The sequence below is a fragment of the Diceros bicornis genome, chromosome 38 (genome assembly GCF_020826845.1).
Source record: "Diceros bicornis minor isolate mBicDic1 chromosome 38, mDicBic1.mat.cur, whole genome shotgun sequence".
NCBI classification, from domain to species: domain Eukaryota; kingdom Metazoa; phylum Chordata; class Mammalia; order Perissodactyla; family Rhinocerotidae; genus Diceros; species Diceros bicornis.
This window is the reverse complement of record NC_080777.1, coordinates 4,676,346-4,694,562: the sequence shown is the minus strand read 5'-3', so window position 1 is coordinate 4,694,562 and position 18,217 is coordinate 4,676,346. Positions and strand designations below refer to the sequence as shown.

Sequence of the window (18,217 nt, the reverse complement as noted above, 5' to 3'; positions counted from 1 at the left end):
GTCTGTGGTCACTGGATTCTAAGAATGTTCTCATTTGATCGCTTCAGGTTCTTGTTAAAAATAAAAAAAGATAAATAATGATCAAGTTGAATGACTCTAGGGAACTGAGTTGATCCTTTCAGACACCTGTCCTCTCCAGTATGTAGGCTTTCTGGAAAGCAATGGATAATTATTATTCCCACCTATAATCTTGGCATTTAAGTGTAAAATACAGTTTGTAATCAAATTCATTTGAATTATAACAGAAAAGGCAAGTTTCAAGTATGAACTGTGAAGCGGTCTATGTGACCTCTTAAAAGATTAACCATTAAAAATGAGCCACTCAGGTTTAAAATGTAAGGGAGTAACATACAAATATCAGCACTTTTAGAGATGTTTCTCAGACATCAGTTTGGAGAATGGACAGGAAGAAATGAGAGTCATCAGTGATTCTAGAATCAGCTGGAAGGCTTTTTAAACTCTCGAGTGATACTTCCTGTGCCCAGATTTTCTGATTAGTAGGTTTGTGATAGGGCCCAAGATTTTGCATTTTTAATAAGTTCCCAAGTGATAATGATGCCTGTTGGCCCAGGGAACACACCTTGAGAACCACTGTACTAGATTTTGGGAGACCAGTTAGAAATTTGCACTGATCTATGCAAGATATCGTATAGAAGTAAATGCTGACGATAGAGTTGAGGAGGAGGTGTCGATTCCGAAGGTAAAGAGGAGTGACAACGGACAGGATTTGTTAACAGACGAGGGTACGCAGGTGAAGGAGAGCTAGGAGTCTAGATTGATTTCTAGATTTCTGTCTTTGGTAGGTGGATCAAAAATGGTGGTGCCATTATCTCAACATAAGGAATAAAAGAGCAGAAGCCGGATGGGGTGGAGTTGGTTTCAGACACGTCCAGTGGAGGTTTATGGTGGCACTGTAAGTGGCAATATCTGTAGGAAAGTAGGATACTGCCTAGGTGGAGATGAATGCAGTTATAAGTGCAGGCATCTGAGTCCACAGAGGAGAAATTATAGGTCATGAAGGGAAGAGAATAAAGTGCTGGGAACAGAACTCTGGATTGTGCCAATATTTAAGGTGAAATCAGAATAATTCACCTTAAAAAGGCCAGAGAAGGCCTAGCAGGAGCCCTGAAGTAGAGTTTCTGAAGGGTGTGATCAACATGTCAGCACTACGGGAAGGTCAGATGACACGTGGCTTCAAATGTGCCCATTGCGTTTAGGAACCAGAACATGACGGGAAACCTTAGTAAAAGCAGTTGGGGCAGAGAAGCCCGGATGGGACCCAGATTGCATTTATCTGAAGTTAGAAACTGTTTTTTTTTATAGCAGAATACATGTCTTCTGCTTTCCTGTTATTAAGTTTCTATTTTGTCACCTCTGAAGAAGATAACGCTATTGATAGAAATCCTTGGTGAATAAATGTATTCGTATTCAAGTTCTAAGCTATTTTTTTTCTAGCTGAAATTTAATAAAATGTTTAAAGAGCAAATTGAGAATCAAAATTTATATGTTGTTTTTTCCCTTTGAGGCAGCACTGCCTCCTGAGAGGTACTGTCCCTTTCCACAGAAGGTTTTCAGAAATGACAGGAGGATTTTGTGGTTGGCGCTTCTGAAAGTGCTGTGTTTTATTCTCCACCCCATCTCTGCTGTGGAACCAAGAACGCTATTATTCCTATTAAGAATATTGTTTTACTCTGTGACTTTCTGTGACAGCTGGGCACGATTATTTTTTAGTTTCCTGATTGACCCAACTTCAACTAAAAAGAAAGACATTTCTTTCTAGGAAATGTGAGAGCTGTTGGGGCAGCTGTCACTTCTGGTAATTTGACTGTAACCTTTTTTTCCTTTTCTTCCAGTGTTTTTCTAAGCAAATTTATAACAAAACGCTGAGAGTAAATAGAAATTGCTGCCCTTCACAAGATCAGGATCCGGGATTGTAGTTTCCTAAGTGGGATATATCGGTGGTGTGTTATGATCTGGAAAACATGGTTTAAACATGTCTGTTCAACAGCAGCACGCCCACCTCTGTTCTAGGGAACTTCTCGGGCGGTTGTGCGGACTGACTCTTCAGGACTCTCTGGAAAGCCAGATTTGAAGCTGAGCCAACACAGCCCTTGGGATCTGATACTCATATCCCTCTATTAATTAGTCGGAAAGTTCTCCACAAAATGTGGGCCAAATACAGAACGAGAGGGACTGCCAGTAAAACAGTGAGCTTTCTGAAATACCTGAATAAAAGCACGCTTCCTCTTTTGTGGCCAGGCTGCTCTGATCTGACCGATGCTCTCTCTTTGGGCTCTGTTTTGCCCTTCACTTGTTGATTGGGGTTTCAAGGCTCCACGTTAAAAGGGGAACAGTTTTTAAACCTCAGGCTGCAAATGATGAAATGTGTATTTGTTATTTTACAGAGACCAAATTAATTTCCTAAACTGTTAGGAATTTTACTTGTTGACAGATCAGGCTCTTAAAAGACTGGTAAAGAGCATGACATTGAGGCTGATGGTGAATCCTAGGGGAAAGATGGTGGATTTTGAGGATGTATGATATAAAACCCAAAAGCTCTTTTCAAATTGTTTTTGAATACTTTAAGTAACGACTTTGTTATTTGTTCTTCATTGAAGATTAAAAATAACATTATTAAGCATATCGCTGGAGCTCAAATTAACGTTTCCCCCTTTTCCTTTCTTTCTTGAGCAGGTTGTCAAGTTATTAAGCAACAAAAGATCACAGGCAGTTGGAATATTAATGTCTAGCCTTCATTTAGATATGAAAGACATACAGCATGGTAAGTATACAAATAAAAATTCGGCTTTTGAATACTAAAATTTGGCCTGGAGGATATGATGTTTGGTGGTAAAATTATTTCAAACTTAGAGTTTCTGTGTATATTGAGGTTATTAAGTTTCCTCTAAGTGCTACCAAGCATTCTCACATGGTTGTTTCTGGAAGATTTACTATTAATGTGGCCTTTCTGCTATTTCTATGTCTTGGTAAGAGCCTAATTCTCATGTGACAAATTTAGTCTGCATTAATAAATGATTAATTTTTGCTTCATAAGAAGTACTAGTCCCTCTGTGCTCTGTGACTAATTAGACTGTGTCTGGAGTGTTTACTTCTGGACGCTACGCTCTAAGAGTGACTGATGAACAGTGGTGAGAGCCAGATGGTGGGGTGTGTCTCAGCCTTTGAAATACCTGGAGAAGATAGTCCACAGGAGAGAAAAAGATGAGACTTGAGTCTCAAGTGTTTGATGAGCTAGCATAAAGAGGAAGCAAGCGTCAAGTTTTCTGATAGATCAGCTTCAACCAGTGTAGGAGTGACAGGGAAGCTTGTTTCGATTGTTGTTGTTTTAAGAATATTCTTATGATTGGAAATGTCAAACAGTAGACTGGGTTGCCATATTTAGTGATGAAATGAAAACTCAGAACTGTTCAAGAAGCGGAATGATCCTTTGTGTCACATGTCTTTAAAACATTGGACGAGTGACGGGGCATGCTCTCTTAGTCTTCCTGTTCCAAGAGACTGTGAGATGCTGAAAGGGTCCCTAAAGCACGTTTATTACGTGTAACTTTTTGGGGGGAAAACTGGTCCCTCTTCTTTCAATAATTTTGGGCAACTATCGTGTAAACCTCTGGGCTTTTCTACATATAGAGGGATTGAATTATATTCTCTAATAACCATCAAAGATAGTTTCAAAGTATTCTCGGCCACTTATATTATTTTTGGTGATCCAGACACATGGAAGCGGTAATATCATGACCTTTTGTTATTTCTTTTATGTTGTTGTTTTAATTTATATCTTTAGCCAGGCTTATAAAATATTTTCTATGATTGGAACTAGCGTGATTTTCAACATTTCTAAGTGGCTTTACTGTTGATATTTTAATACTTGAATTCTACCCTACAGTTGGCAGGCATTCGTATGCCATATCCTCCTATCACATTTATGCTGAGAGATATTGCCCACAGGTGAAGAGAGGAATTAAATTTATATTCAGAATGTCCCTTAAGCTGCCCAGAGCCTTAGAATAGATTTAAAGCAGATTGAATTAGCCAAGGGAATGCCAGTTCACCTATTAAAGAAATATGGTTTCAAGTATAATACAGACCTTATAAATCATGAAAACAGTTAACTGGCTTTCTAGCTCACCCCTTTATGAATGTGGATTCTATTTGTGAGGCTTAAAATATTGTGTGAAAAAATTCATAAATAGCACAAGCTTGGTATGTCCTGTCCATTGATGAGTAACTCTTAATCACAATTTAAGTTTTTATTAAACTATTCTGACGTGAGAAAACTTCCTTAAGCTGAAACATTGGGGTAGTAGTCAAAGTACATGACGCCGCGGCTGGCGCCAAGAGGTACTTGGCGTTTCTAAAGCTGGCAGATGGAGCCCAGTTAAGTCATAGAATGAAATCTGAAAATAATGATATGGTCCTTTCCTTCAGTCAAATATTCAACCCAGGCTGAGTTGATAATGAGAACCTTATGAACCAAGGAGTCCGCCTAACATCTGTGTCTGTGGTCAAGCCAGTGAGAGTTCATTGAAAATTTGCTAGCTTAACATGCAGCGCTAACAATAACATGGCATGGACGGCCATAGTTGAAAGGTCACACAGAATTATGTGTGAACTTTATCCTATTAGGATGGGAAGTGGTTGCTTGAGTCACTTTGAAAAGCTGCACACAGTTTTCTAAAAAACGGCTGCCTTAAAAGTCTGAAGAAGCAAGTGGTATGCCTTTCGGTGAATCAAGTCCTGTTCTGTCTCAGTATGTGGTCTGGAGCTGTGATTTACCTGGGTGAATCACTGGTGGCCTCTAGAATAAACTTGACTTCTATCAGGATAGGCCTCCACTGAGAAATCCACAGAAGCATAAACATCATTGATTTTGGATATAGAAGCAGCCACAGAATTTAACCAGACCTCCAGTGTCATCTTAGAAGAGCAAACGAAGACCTTTTAGTGGTCAGGTGTCTTTCTCAAGGTCACACAGCTCCTTGATGGAACAGACTGACCTCGCACCCAGCTGTCTTCACAACCCATCCTGTTCTTTTCATTCAGATGTGTCGCTTCTTCAAGATTGTGCTTTTTGGTATCTTGAAAACAAAGTGTACGTAATATTATAATAAGAAGCAGGAAATATTTTCTCTCTTCTTCCCTGTTAAAACTCTAGACAAGCTTCGAGTTGAGTTTTCTTGGTAATGTTTCTATTTTAAAGTGCCGTGTTAGGCTAAGTAGGGTGGAAGGTTTGGATTATAGGTGCCAAAGGTCCAAGTGTGGTCTTTCCACCATACCCACTGACCACCACGTCAGGCTCAGACCCAAAGAGGAATGAACATATGTTGAGTCCTCAGTGTCACGTATAATCAAAGGGCAGAGGGGGAGAAAGGATCGTCTTCTTGACCAACTTTATTAATGTGGCAAAACAAGTGTGAGGCAGTCCCAGTCATGAGCTGTGTGTGTGTCTGTGTGTAAAGGTTGCAGGAAGGCCTGGAATGCAGTTGTGAGTATGTGAGCAGTCTAAACTATCCTGCAGGTTATAACAATTTTTCGATGGGGAGGGTGAAACTGTGATGTGCCTCTTCTGAAAACTCCCCCTCCGAGGGTTTAGAACAATTTAAAGTCTAGGATGAGGGTGCCTTTTAGAGAGGATTTGCCCTAGTTTGTGCTAGGGCTTGGGGCACTATGGGTTTAGGACTTCCTTAAACCAAGCAGAGGGGGTCCCTCAGGCAGTGCTAACTGCTCATCCACTGCGTGAGTTGCTTTCTTGAGGGTATAGCCTTTGAGTCCCAGTTTATTGTCAGGAGGGTCGAGGGTCTAGAGTCTGTACTCTGGGTGGGCCCTGAGCTTTAATATTGGCCCCCGGTCCCAGGAAGCTGTCAGTAGAAAGTTCAGATTTGTTGGGATAGGCAGATACCCACAGGACAAGAGTGGTTTCTGAGCTGGCTCATTTCTCTGGGTCTTCTCTCTCTTCCCTTTTATTTAGCCTGGAACTATCTTTATCAATTCTTTGATGCCTTTAAGATAGATTACAGATGGATTTTATCCAGCATTTTTAATTGTTCTCAATGGGAGGATTAATTCAAATAATCTAGCATGTGATTCCCAGAAATTGGTATCATGAGAGTATCCTACAGCTTTGTGGTGTAGTTTTGTGAAAACAAATTGAAGTTGCTATACAGCACATGGTCCGTATTTCAGGAGTCAGTGTGATATTCACAACTCTTAGGTCCATTCTGGTAGATAATAGTAGCTGCAAAAGAATTTCAAATTTCATAAGGCTCAGTTTTACCCCCCACAAACTCACTACTGGGTAGAATATCCACATAATTTATCATGCAAACTGGGATACTTTTGAGAGTGGAAGGGGGTGCTGTTAGTATTGCCTGGGCAACAAGTGTGTAGTGGAAATTTCTCAGGCACACCAGTAGTAGCGTAACCCTAACACCAGATCAAACGGAAGCAAGTTCCTGATCTAATTCTCCCTCATGTACACTATTTATTAAACAAATATTTATTGGCCAACAGAACAAAATAGCTTAAAAAGCTTACTTTGGTATACCTGAGATTGTCTAGCTCTCTGTCCTTATAGGCACTCTCACCACTGTCTTGTCTGAAAGGTTTGCTCCAGCAGATGCAAACACATCACAGAGGGAAGAATCTGTTATCCTGTAGTCTGCACCAGGCAGCCAGAAGTCCAGCCCAGCCAGTGTCTGGACCCTGGACTCTGTAGGGACAGAGCCTCAGGCAGCCTCCTAAAGATCCAGGCTGTAGCCTCCACTAGGTCCTCCTACTTTGTCTGTGGAAGGGGCGGGGTGGAACATCTCTAAGAGGTTTTAGCTAATCAACGTGTCTTGTGTGTTTACAGTTTCACCCGTGAATGCCCATTTCAGACATTAGCATGCTAATTAGCAAAGCCTCTGTTACTGGTCTGGAGAGGGGAGCTTAGGAGCTTGCAGGAGCTGCCTCTGGAGTATGGCCTGTCTCACAGTGCTGGCCAAGCATCCCTCAGGTTATGAGGCCATATTAGCACAACTGACTGCCCCTGGAGTTGAAGCTTTAATGGCTCATATACACTCTTACGTCCCCTCTGTACACGTGTTTCAAAATTGGTTACAGATATTGTAACAAGGGAGACCTAAGATATATTTAATAGAGAATAAGAAGTAAGTTTCACTCTCCTTCCTGTATTGGCCATCCCAGGGTGTTAATGGTCCCGGCTTCTCCGTTCTTTTTATGTCTGTCCTGTCTAAAGCCAGCTGGTATTGTAGGCCATGGGCAACAAATGCTAAATTATATCCTTGAAATTTCTGTCCTGCTTAAACAAGATGTATCAGAATCATGTGTCTTGAAATTAAATAATGGTGTAAACTACCTAGTGTTGCATTAGAAATATAGTGGATACTGTCAATAAAATCACGGTTATTTTTATTTTTTGATCTCTAAGCCTAATGATTGCTTTTTCAAACACTTTTTATTTAAAAAAAAAATGTAGCTAAGGATACCTTACAAGGACAATAACGTGCTTTTAGATTTAAATCCGAAATTCCAGTGCAGTTTGTTAATTTGTGACTCCTCATTGGAACCTGCGTCATTGTGTTGCTGTTTCTTTGATCTTCTCTCCCTGGCCTCCCTTACAGGGGCTCAGAGCTGAGAAGACTTATCCTGGTAATTGTCTAGGAAGAAATTACCTAAGGTTGCAGGTACTTAAAAAGAGAATTCATTTTGGCAAACAGGATACGTATTGTCAGATCTTTCATAACCAAACCTTTTTATTAGCGTCTGAAGAGATAGAATTAAATATTGTTTTAAGTCCCCCCTGCCCACACCGTTATTGCTGATAGCTGTGTAAAATGGTCCAGAGAAATGGAATTAATTTCCATTTTACCGTGCAGGGAATTGAGGTTTATAGCTTAAGGCTGCATGGGGCTTCACCTAATAGGGCCAGAATGAGCATCCAGGTCTTTGACTCTTAGTTTAGTGCTCTCTGCAGTATGTTAGCTTGTTTCAGAATGAGGACCTATGTTACCTAATAAAATGAGAATATGCAACACGTGCAAAAACAGAACTGGCAAACGGCATAATACTTTTGGCTGCTGATTGTTTTGTTTTTTAGAGTTACTAAAACATGGCAAAATACAAATTTAGCAAGTTTTGTTTATTGCTTTGTGTCATTTCATACAAATGCTTGTTTGCTTATTGACTCTATTCGTTAGAGAAATGAAGCATATTTTTTCACATCTGTGAATTAAATGATGAGAAATATTTTAAAGAAAATTATTAATTAATAGAGTTGCTTGTTCTTGATTGAACCAAGCAGAGATAAACAATTTTTATAGAAAAAGCAATCTGGGCTAAGCCTATCAATGAACTAAAGCAGATTGTGATTACTTGAAAAGCTTGTGATGCATAGGCAGGGAACTTTCTGCGCCCCTTTTCTAGGTTACCAATTGCTCAGAGAGTATTTAGGGAAATATAAACTATCCCCCTAGTACAGTCCTGGGGGATGCTTGCTTTCATTTTGTGCTCACTCTTGAAAGCACATTCTTTCTTCCTGTTTCTCCCTAGCATCTGTACTTCCCAGGTTTTCCCTCTACTTTCAAGTATAGTCTAGCAATGATTAAGAACATGGGTTCTGGGGGCCGGCCCAGTGGTGTAGTGGTTAAGTTTGCGCACTTGGCTTCGGCGGCCCGGGATTCACCATTCGGATCCCGAGAGCAGACCTGCACACTGCTTATCCAGCCATACTGTGGCAGTGTCCCATATACAAAGTAGAGGAAGATAGGCACAGATGTTAGCTCAGGGACCGTTTTCCTCAAGCAAAAAGAGGAAGATTGGCAACAGATGTTAGCTCAGAGCCAATTTTCCTCAGCAAAAAAAAAAAAAAAAAGAGAGAGAATACAAAACCATAAATAAAAAAGAGCATGGGTTCTGGGGCCAAGCTGTTGGATTTTGTTATGGACTGAATGCTTGTGGCCCCACCCCGCAATTCATATATTGAAGCCCTAACCCCCAATGTGGTGGAATCGAGAGGTGGGGCCTTGGAGAGATAATCAGGTTTAGACGAAGTGATGAGGGTGGGGCCCCCATGGTCGGATTAGGGTCCTTATAAGAAGAGGAAGGGAGACCAGAGCTCTCTGTAAACCAGGAAGAGAGCCATCACCAGTTCCAGGCTCCAGAGCTGTGAGAACTAAATTTCTATTGTTTAAACCACCCAGTCCGTGATATTTTGTTATGGCCACCCAAGATAAGACAGATTTGAATTTCAGCTCTGCCACTTTTTTATCTGAGTAAAGCTGGGCAAATTTCTTCTTATCCTATTCCTCAGTGTACTCATTAGTAACCAGGGCTGTGAAATGAGTTATTTCCTGTAAAATACACGTGTGCACACAGACACAAGCACAAATACACAACTATATTAAGTATTCAATATTAATTGTCCTCTCCTTCCTGCATTCCTTAGGAAATGACTGTGTTTATAGGCTTTGGAGGTGTTTGAGGAGAGAAAACTTAAAAGGCCTTCTTTCACTGCTCTGAACAGGTTGTACTAGAAGCCTTTCCTGTGTGACAGTGGAGGCAGCAGAATGCAGAAGCTTTTCCTTCTGATGGAGTTTGAGAGTGAGACGAGAGAGGAGCAGTGGGAGTTTAAGTTAAGGGGAACCTAACAGAGGCAGGTCTGATTGCTCTGTAGCTTGGGTTTTCCGTCAGTATTACCGAAATGCTGAGTTCGTACTGGGCTGTGTTCGTTTCTGTTTCCTAAATGGTGATAAATCTGAGAATTATTTTTATTAGCAGCTCTTAGAAGTTGAGCGTGGCTACATCTTCGGACTATGCTTTATCTGAAAGGAGAGCCATTTGTTTTGGAAACTTCAATGGCCGTGGTCTCCCGTCATTGGGTGGTTTCTTAATCATTGTCTCTGTGCTGTGTGAGTCAGCCACATTCCACATTCGGAGCTGTGGGCTCTGGGTGGCACATGAAGGTCGTGATGGAAAGGAGTTTGGCTTTGTTGGTGAAATGCATCTTGGTGAAGGACATGAGTAGAATCTCAGGAGAGACATGGACAGATGCTTCTGTTTCTTACTTTGACATTATTTTCCTGACAGTTAAACTAATTTCTAGCTATGAGTATAACGTATAAGAACACTTCTTAAAAAAGCGGGAAATACTCTTTCTGAACTATGGGAACTGGGAAGGATGTTTTAGGGTAAGTCTTTCCCGCTGTATTTTGATAACTACACATGGAGCATTTTTTTAACCCCATTGGGCTGCCACTGAATAATGTTTTTCTTATGAAATTTTCTACCAAACAAGTTGTAGATTACAAACTCCAGGTCTTATTCGTAGAGTTTCTGGTTTCATTCCTGGAGACACAAGCTTTTTCACTTGCCTATTAATTACCATAAGAAAGTTTATCCATAATCATTTGTTTATTTTTGTAATATTCTCAAAAATCGAGTTCAGTGTGGGCAATGTTGATTTTTCCCAGTAGTTTTCCCAGTGTCTGGTTTCTTTATGAAACTCAGGTTTACAAGGCTCACTTAGAAATTGCTTCATGCCCTTCTTTTACCTTTATTTTAAGTGTTTTCCTCACATGGGATATGGAGTTTTAAGACCTGTTTATTATATTTATTGGGACATTAAAAATGTAGTAAATGCTGTTGGGAGGTTTCGTGAATGGTTTTCATTGAAATGTAAAGTCATTTGGAATTAGAAATTTGAGAAGAAAGTGGGCTCCATCCCGTGAGCTGTGTAACCTTTTCATCAATTGTAGCCTTGTCATGGAGAAAAGTGCATGTGAGATAGGTACTCTTTCATTAAAACCTACTTTTGGAAATTTGATATCAGAATATGTTTTAATTTAAAATATAAATTCATTACTTAGAGTTTCTTAGAAAAAGAAAGACACCATAAATCACTTTAAGTCACACATAGATTATTAAATCAAGGTAAAATGAATTATTGTAAGTCTTTCATTACAGGCTCAGCAAAAAACCCGGGTTGAACTTAGCTTATATTTTTAAGACATTGCTCCCCGGTTGGGCTTTTGGATTATACTTTTATGGGAAGGAGAAACACAATACCTGGGGGGATTCTGAAGCTGTGAGCTTTGGGTCTGGGTATTCTTGTCGTTCATTGCCCTTACTCTCTGAATTGTGTGTGGAGTATTTGTTGGTGTGTTTATTTTTCCTGCCCCGTCCCCAGGTAAGCTCTGTGAAGCCTGGAGACACAGCCCCCTGCAGCCCAGCTCAGGGAACTGCCCCCTGTCAGGCTACGTCTGTTCTTTACAGTCACTGGGTGATTCTTAAAGGGACTGCCCAGGAACGCATGGGGCAGGCGTGGAGGGGGAGCCCAGATTTGAGCACAGACACTTGGTGTGAGCATGTAATTAATCACATCGGCTTTGACCCCTCAGCCACTGTGTGTTAAAGGTATGGTTTTTGCAAAAATAATCCTTTTGTGTAATCTATGAGAGGGGTAGGGATTTGGACTGTTATTTTGGGGAAAAGGAAGGCCCCTTGGATAATTAGAATCATGTTTGTATTTCAAAATTGACTTCTTTAAAGTTCTGTGTGTTTTGGCTAGCGCTTTTCCAGCACCCTAAAGTGACCGCTCTTGAGATGGTGTCTGGTCTTCTTTATCCTTTCAGACGAAACGAGAATCTGAGAGTCCTGGAGATGAGGAGAGGAAGAAATGATTGGCACTTTCCACTCTTTCTTATAGAGCCGTCTATGTCCTATTCCTACTAGGTACATTCTAGAAATAGAATCACAGTTATTCCCCGTAAGCCCAGTGTCTTGAGACATCAGATCAAATGGCTAAAACACCCAGGGTTATGTAATGTCGTGTTATCTTTGAGCATGACTGCAGTAATGATATTTTATGTTGGTGACTATCGTGCATCTTTCTTCACGGTCAGACATGGCTACAACGAGACCTCTGCTCCCCCGGTACCACTTTGCAGCAAAATACCTCTGAATACGTTGTAAAATTAATTAAACAATTTCAATCAAATTATCATATACACACGATTAAGAAATCAAATAGTACAGAAGAGCTTACAATGAAAAACCACAATTCCCAGTTCCGTGGGTGAACTCGGTCATTTCTGTGATAGGTTGTAAAGCCATGATTTTCCGCTGGTTGAGCCGCTGCCAATAACAGCATCCTCATTTGAGGAAATGGAGTAATTTAGGAGGAGGCTTCTCTATCATTGTTATTGACAGCATGAAGTCCTGATGAATTAAGTTGTGAAGAGAATTTCTGAATTGAACAAGATGTTCAAATAGATTATCTGCAAGGTTCCTTTTAGTTCTGAGGTTTTATGATCCCAAATTTAAGGTTCTACAATCACTGAGAATAATAGCTAACACATAGGGTCGTTACTATAGGGCCTGCAGTAACTCTGTGAGATAGGTGATGTCATTATTTTAGGGGTGAAAAAACTGAGGCACAGAGTAGCAAAAGAAATTCTACGGCAAGTGCTGGGGGCTGTGATTTAAACACGGGTGGTCTGGATCTGGAGTCTGTGCTCTGAACCCCCACGCTGTACTTCTGAGAGCTCTCAATGTTTGTGGTCGTATCAGTGACTTAAGCTGGAAAAAATGATATGATTTTTTTTCTCCATGGTTCACAACTATAGAAGCCATCTGCTGATTGGCGACTAGAGCTGCCCTTCACAGCACCGTCCTCTAGTGTGCATACTGCTGGAATATACATTTATACTGTGTGTGTTTGTGGGGGGGGGGGGGCGGGGGGAGGGAGTCGAGACAGAGAGAAAGACTGCTGTGAAGGCTGCAAAGAGGTTACTTGATGGATATCTTGGAGGATTTGCTTTAAAATTCCTTCTGTTAACACTACCTGTCCTGTCTTGGGTCGGTTCTGTGATTCATGTACTTTGCCAGAGAAAGTTGCAGAGTGGAGGGTGTCCCTCTGGAGCCGACTTCTGTACCAATTAAAGGGATGAGGAGGAGAATGCATTCAAAGACTGTGATCACCTTAGTAACGTATTTTCATCTGAGTGTTAGAGTGTATTAGCCTGACTCCTTTTACTGCTGTGACCACCAGCCCCTGTTCTCACCACAAAGAAAGATGTCAACATTGACATTCCTATCAGGGGGATTGTGATTCGTTCATTCCTGCTGTCTTCTTTTCTTCCTTCCTTTATTTACTCCAATATTTAATCATTCATTCCCTCATATATTTACTTGAGTGCCTGCTTGGGGCCATTCCTGGCACTGGGATACAGAGATGAGGACAAAAGAGACAAAAAAATCCATGCCAGTGTGGAGCTTACATTCCAGTAGGAGAAAACACCATTAAAAAAAAAAGTGCAAAGTGTAGGGTATGTCAAATGGTGGTAAGTGCCACGGAGGAAATAAACAAAGGCAAGGAATGGAAATAGGGAGCACAGAATGGGGTGGGGAGGAGTCGGGGAGAGCCACAAGGAGAAAGTGACACGGGAAGAGCGTGAGAAAAGGAACCCCGTGAATATCATAGGGAAGAGCATGGTCGCAAGAAGAGCCAGTCAAGTGCAAGGGTCCTGAGGTGGGAATGTCCTGGGGCGCTAAAGGACCAGCAGGTTGCTGAGTGTGTCTGGAGAGAGTGATCAAGGGGGAGAAAATTTTGCCGTGTGTTTGGATAAATAATGGGGGGAGAACGAGGAGGAGGAGAGGACAGATCACGTAGGGCCTTGTTGCCTTTGGAAGGACTTTGACTTTCACTCCGAGAAAGATGGAATGCTATTAGAGGGCAGAGGAACGATAAGTCCGATTTGTGTCTTGAGCCGATTGCTCTGCTGCCGTGTAGACAATAGGAGTCAAGGGCGGCAGGCAGGAGGATCAGAAGGAGGCTGTCACTGTATCCCAGATGCAGGATGATGGTGGCTTGGAGCAGAGTGGGAGCAGCAGAGATGCTGAGATGTAGTCAGATTCTGAATATGTTTTGAAGGTGGAGGCAGCAGGATTTGATGATGGGTTAGATGTAGACTAATGAGAAAGAGAGAGGACTCGGGGATTTTTGGCCTGAGTTAATGGAAGGGTGTAGTTGCCGTTTACTGAGATGAGGAAGGAGCCAATTTGAGAGGGGAAGATGAGGAGTTCCATTTGGGACATGTTACGTTTAAGATACCTGTTAGACATGAGTAGAGGTGTAGGACAATTGGAAATATAAGTTCAGAGTTAGAGAAGAGGTTCATACTGGTGATACAGAATGGAATTCATCAGTATCTTGATGGTATTTAAGCTGAGGGAGAAAGTGTAGATGGAGAAGAGCAGAAATCTAAGTCTGGAGCCCTGGAGCTCAGCATTAAGAGGTTGCAAAGAGAAGAGAATGGACCAACAAAGTCTGAAAAGTTGCCAGTTAGGGTAGGAGGAAGACCAGGAGTGTTTTGTCTTGAAACCAAGCGAAGAAAGTTTTTCAAGGAAAAGAGACCTCTGGCAGATGTTGCTGATAGATCAAGTTAAGTAGTGGTTATGGGGACGTTGACAAGAGCACTTGGGTGAATGGTGGAGGCCAGAGCCTTATTTGTTTACGAGAGAATGGGAGGAGAGTGATTAGGAGAAGGCATGTGTGGAGTCTTTGCTGAGATGAGTTGTAGGAAGCTGGTACAGTAGCTGGGGGGGGGGGAAGTGGAGTCAAGAAAGAGTGTTCTTAAGAGAAAGTATAACATGCTTGTTAGCCATGTGAGTGATCCCTTAGGAATGGAAGAATCGAGTGTGTAGGAGAGAGGGGTCATTGCTATGAGCCGTTGCTATGATGCCTCTGCCGAGGGGGGTAGTGAGGGAACGAGTGCCAATTGGAAGGATTGGCCTTAGTTGGCCACTGACAGTCCATTCATAGGAACACCAGAGGGGGAAGAATATCCAGCGCAGATTCATTGAGGTTCATAGAGTTGGTGATGGGGGCTTCTGAGAGTGCTCTTTTAGTTGTTCTGGTTGCTCAGTGAAGTAAGAGCAAGGTCGTCAACTGAGAACCAGAAGGTTGAGGGAGGTGTTGGAAGTTTCAGGAGAGAGGAGAAGGGTTCTTGAGCAGAGAGGGAGAGTGACTGACTAGGAAAGTATGGTATGACCACTGGGCAGCAACGCAGGACCCACTTGAGGTTAGTGGCCATGAATGTTTTTTTTTTTTATTTTGTTTATTTATTTATTTTTTTCCCCAAAGCCCCAGTAGATAGTTGTATGTCATAGCTGCACATCCTTTTAGTTGCTGTATGTGGGACGCAGCCTCAGCGTGGCGGGAGAAGCGGTGCGTCGGTGTGCGCCCGGGATCCGAACCCAGGCCGCCAGCAGCAGAGCGCGCGCACTTAACCGCTAAGCCACGGGGCCGGCCCAGTAGCCATGAATTTAAGGGTGGTTTGTAATTTCTTGAGGCGGTGTTCACCTGTGATGCGTGCGCATGTCCAGGAGGTCAAGAGGTGGTTTTAGCAAAGGTCGCGGTTTTGCAATTGTAGTATGACACCTCCAGGGAGGCACATGGGAGTTAAAGAGCATACGCACGCAAAAGAGGGAGTAACTAATGGCGCGTGGTTAAAATGTGTTAGGACATAAGGAAGAGCGGTGAGGCACGACATAATGGGCTGGGTGATCAATGGATCATGTGTCCTCGTGAGACCGACAAGAGAAAAGTTTGAGCCTACCTTGGGGCTTATGTAGAGAAGGCTTGTGTAACTTCAGGCGAGTCAGTCAACTGAGCTCATCACATGAACCCTTGGTTTCGCCTCAGCCAAAGGAAAATGAACAATTAACATTGGTGGTGGAAAATGCAAGTATTTTCTGAGGTGTGCTTCAGTGTCTATGTCCTTCTCCAAACTCCTCTTCTAAACTGGACATCGTTTGCCATCATGTCCTGAAGGCATAGGCTCTACTGGGCTACCCAGTTTCCCACATATTTGAGTTTGCATAACACCCTCGGGATTATATCCTACTTGAATCTACTATGATGTTGCTTGGAGTATTCTAGATGGGTTAGTAATTGGATCAAGTGAAAAACGAAGAGCAAAGAGAGGTATATTTATATTGAGCATATTATATATTTTTAGTGGTTTTGTCTGGAAAGAGGGCAGAATGCCCAAGATTTCCTCATTTTTCCTCATTTGCTTATCAAACTTGACAGCAGTTCACCAAGAAACTTGACTTGAGTCGTAGATAATAGAGTAGATATTGAGTGGAAGTTGTTTTAAAATCCGATTGTATATTTACCTTATTACCACTGAGCAGTTGGTTCTTCCATAAAGTAATTATTTCTTTCATAAAAAGAAACCTAAACAGGAGTAGTTTTCTTGATTTTCTAACATTCATGTGAAGATAGATTTGAAATATTTATGTCTATAGACAAAATGCTAATAACTAAATATAAACATAAAATCTTTAGCATTATAGTGGACCAGTGGATAATGTTGAAAATTTGTCATAATGACCATTTGGAAGAGAATACAAATTGAGTAATTTATAGTATCCAAGTTGATATTAATTATTTCCTCTGGAAACAATACGTTTCTTTGAATTCTTAGAGAATTTTTAAAAAATATGTTATAATCAATCTGTTTTAGACCTGTTAGCTCTCATGCTCCTGGACTGCTATATTTCAATGCAGTTATATTATTACTTTCTGCCTTTTAAAAAAAATTTAATAGATGGAGAATGGAGATGTGTTTCATCAAGATTATGCCTCAGTCAAAATAGTTTTGCATTTTTGAAAATCTCTTTATGATCTGGGTTAGAAGAAGACAGCCAGAGTCTCGTATCTGCTTCTGCATTCATTCTGATGCTTTATGTCATTTTGGTTGAAATGTATGAAGAAATTCTGGTCTTACCCAGATATGTAGCTGAAAGGGGAGAAGTATTTTAATAGCCTTTTCAGATAATGATGGATATTTTTCTTTCTTTCTTCTTTTCTTTTTCTGGGAAAGAGTTGCCCTGAGCTAACATCTGTTGCCAATCTTCCTCTCTTTTCTTTTCCTCCCCAAAGCCCCAGTACATAATTGTATATTCTAGTTGTAAGTCCTTCTAGTTCTTCTATGTGAGCTGCTGCCATGGCATGGCTACTGACAGACGAATGGTGTGGTTCTGCAACTGGGAACCGAACCCGAGCTGCCAAAGTGGAGTGCCATACTTTAACCAGGAGGCCATCAAGGCTGGCTCTGGATATTCTTCTTCTTCTTCTTCTTTTTTTTTGGTGAGGAAGATTAGCCTTGAGCTAACATCTGTTGCCAATCCTCCTATTTTTTGCTGAGGACGATTGGTCCTGGGCTAACATCCATGACCATCTTCCTCTACTTTATATGTGGGACGCCTGCCACAGCATGGCTTGTTAAGTGGTGTATAGGTCCGTGCCCAGGATCTGAACCTGTGAACCTTGGGCTGCTGGATGGAGCACATGAACTTAACCACTAGGCCACCAGGGCCAGACCCTGGATATTATTCTTAATACTGCACCAAGACTCAACAAATGCTAGTCTCCTGATGGTTAGTTACAAGGTGCAATTTGAAAGCCACTCAACATTAAGTGCTTGGATCTGCTAACATTACCTTGTTTAACTGAGTTAAGGCTTCTGAATTATATACATGTTTGATTAAAAAAAATAAATTTGAGAATAATGAGTTCATTTAAATGAAAACCAAGTGTACATTTAAGTCCTAATAGGCTCTGCTATTTTTTGAACTATTGGAAATGTTTAGAATAGTTCTAAAACTGCATGCTTTGCATTTGTGAGATGAATTATTTATTTCATTTCATTCATTTATTGACTCATTAGTGGTCTTCTGAACCCGAATTCCTATATAATACACATATGTTACTGTTTGCTGTTCAGTGTCCTCTTTTTAAGTTTAATTTACGGCAATGCAAACAGGTGTTCAGGGCTGCTGTCTCCCGGCAGCAGAGCGGTGAATGAGCTGGAGGCTCAGATCTCCTTATCTCCGCCGTAATCTCTGGAATGAAGTATTCTGTCATCTGGTGCACGTAGCTCAAGGCCCAGGTGTCACAAAGCAATGACATCAGTTTTCTAGCATCTGTGATACTCTTGAGTGGTAATTTCAGAATACTTAGTAAAAGGCTTAACGTGTTGAAATCTGATGTAGTCTGGGGAGTTAACTTTTAGTCCCAACGTTTAACTCTTTCATTCTGTGCCAGAAAGGAATCCTGGGAGACAGTGTGAGTTCTCTTCTGTGGCAACCTGGCAGGCGAGGACAAAGATACTTCCTCTCCTCTTTCCTCAAC

The 18,217-nt window shown here is 41.4% G+C and overlaps 1 protein-coding gene across 2 annotated transcripts in view; it reads left to right on the top strand.

Annotated features, from left to right (window-relative positions):
* The window catches only part of FMN2 (formin 2), a 340,819-nt gene that overhangs the window by 145,174 nt on the left and 177,428 nt on the right, over window positions 1-18,217 (top strand). For both annotated transcript variants that reach the window (XM_058533558.1, XM_058533559.1), the window contains exon 7: window positions 2,695-2,782. In XM_058533558.1, the coding sequence (XP_058389541.1) occupies window positions 2,695-2,782 (88 nt within the window). The remainder of the gene's footprint in view (window positions 1-2,694; window positions 2,783-18,217) is intronic.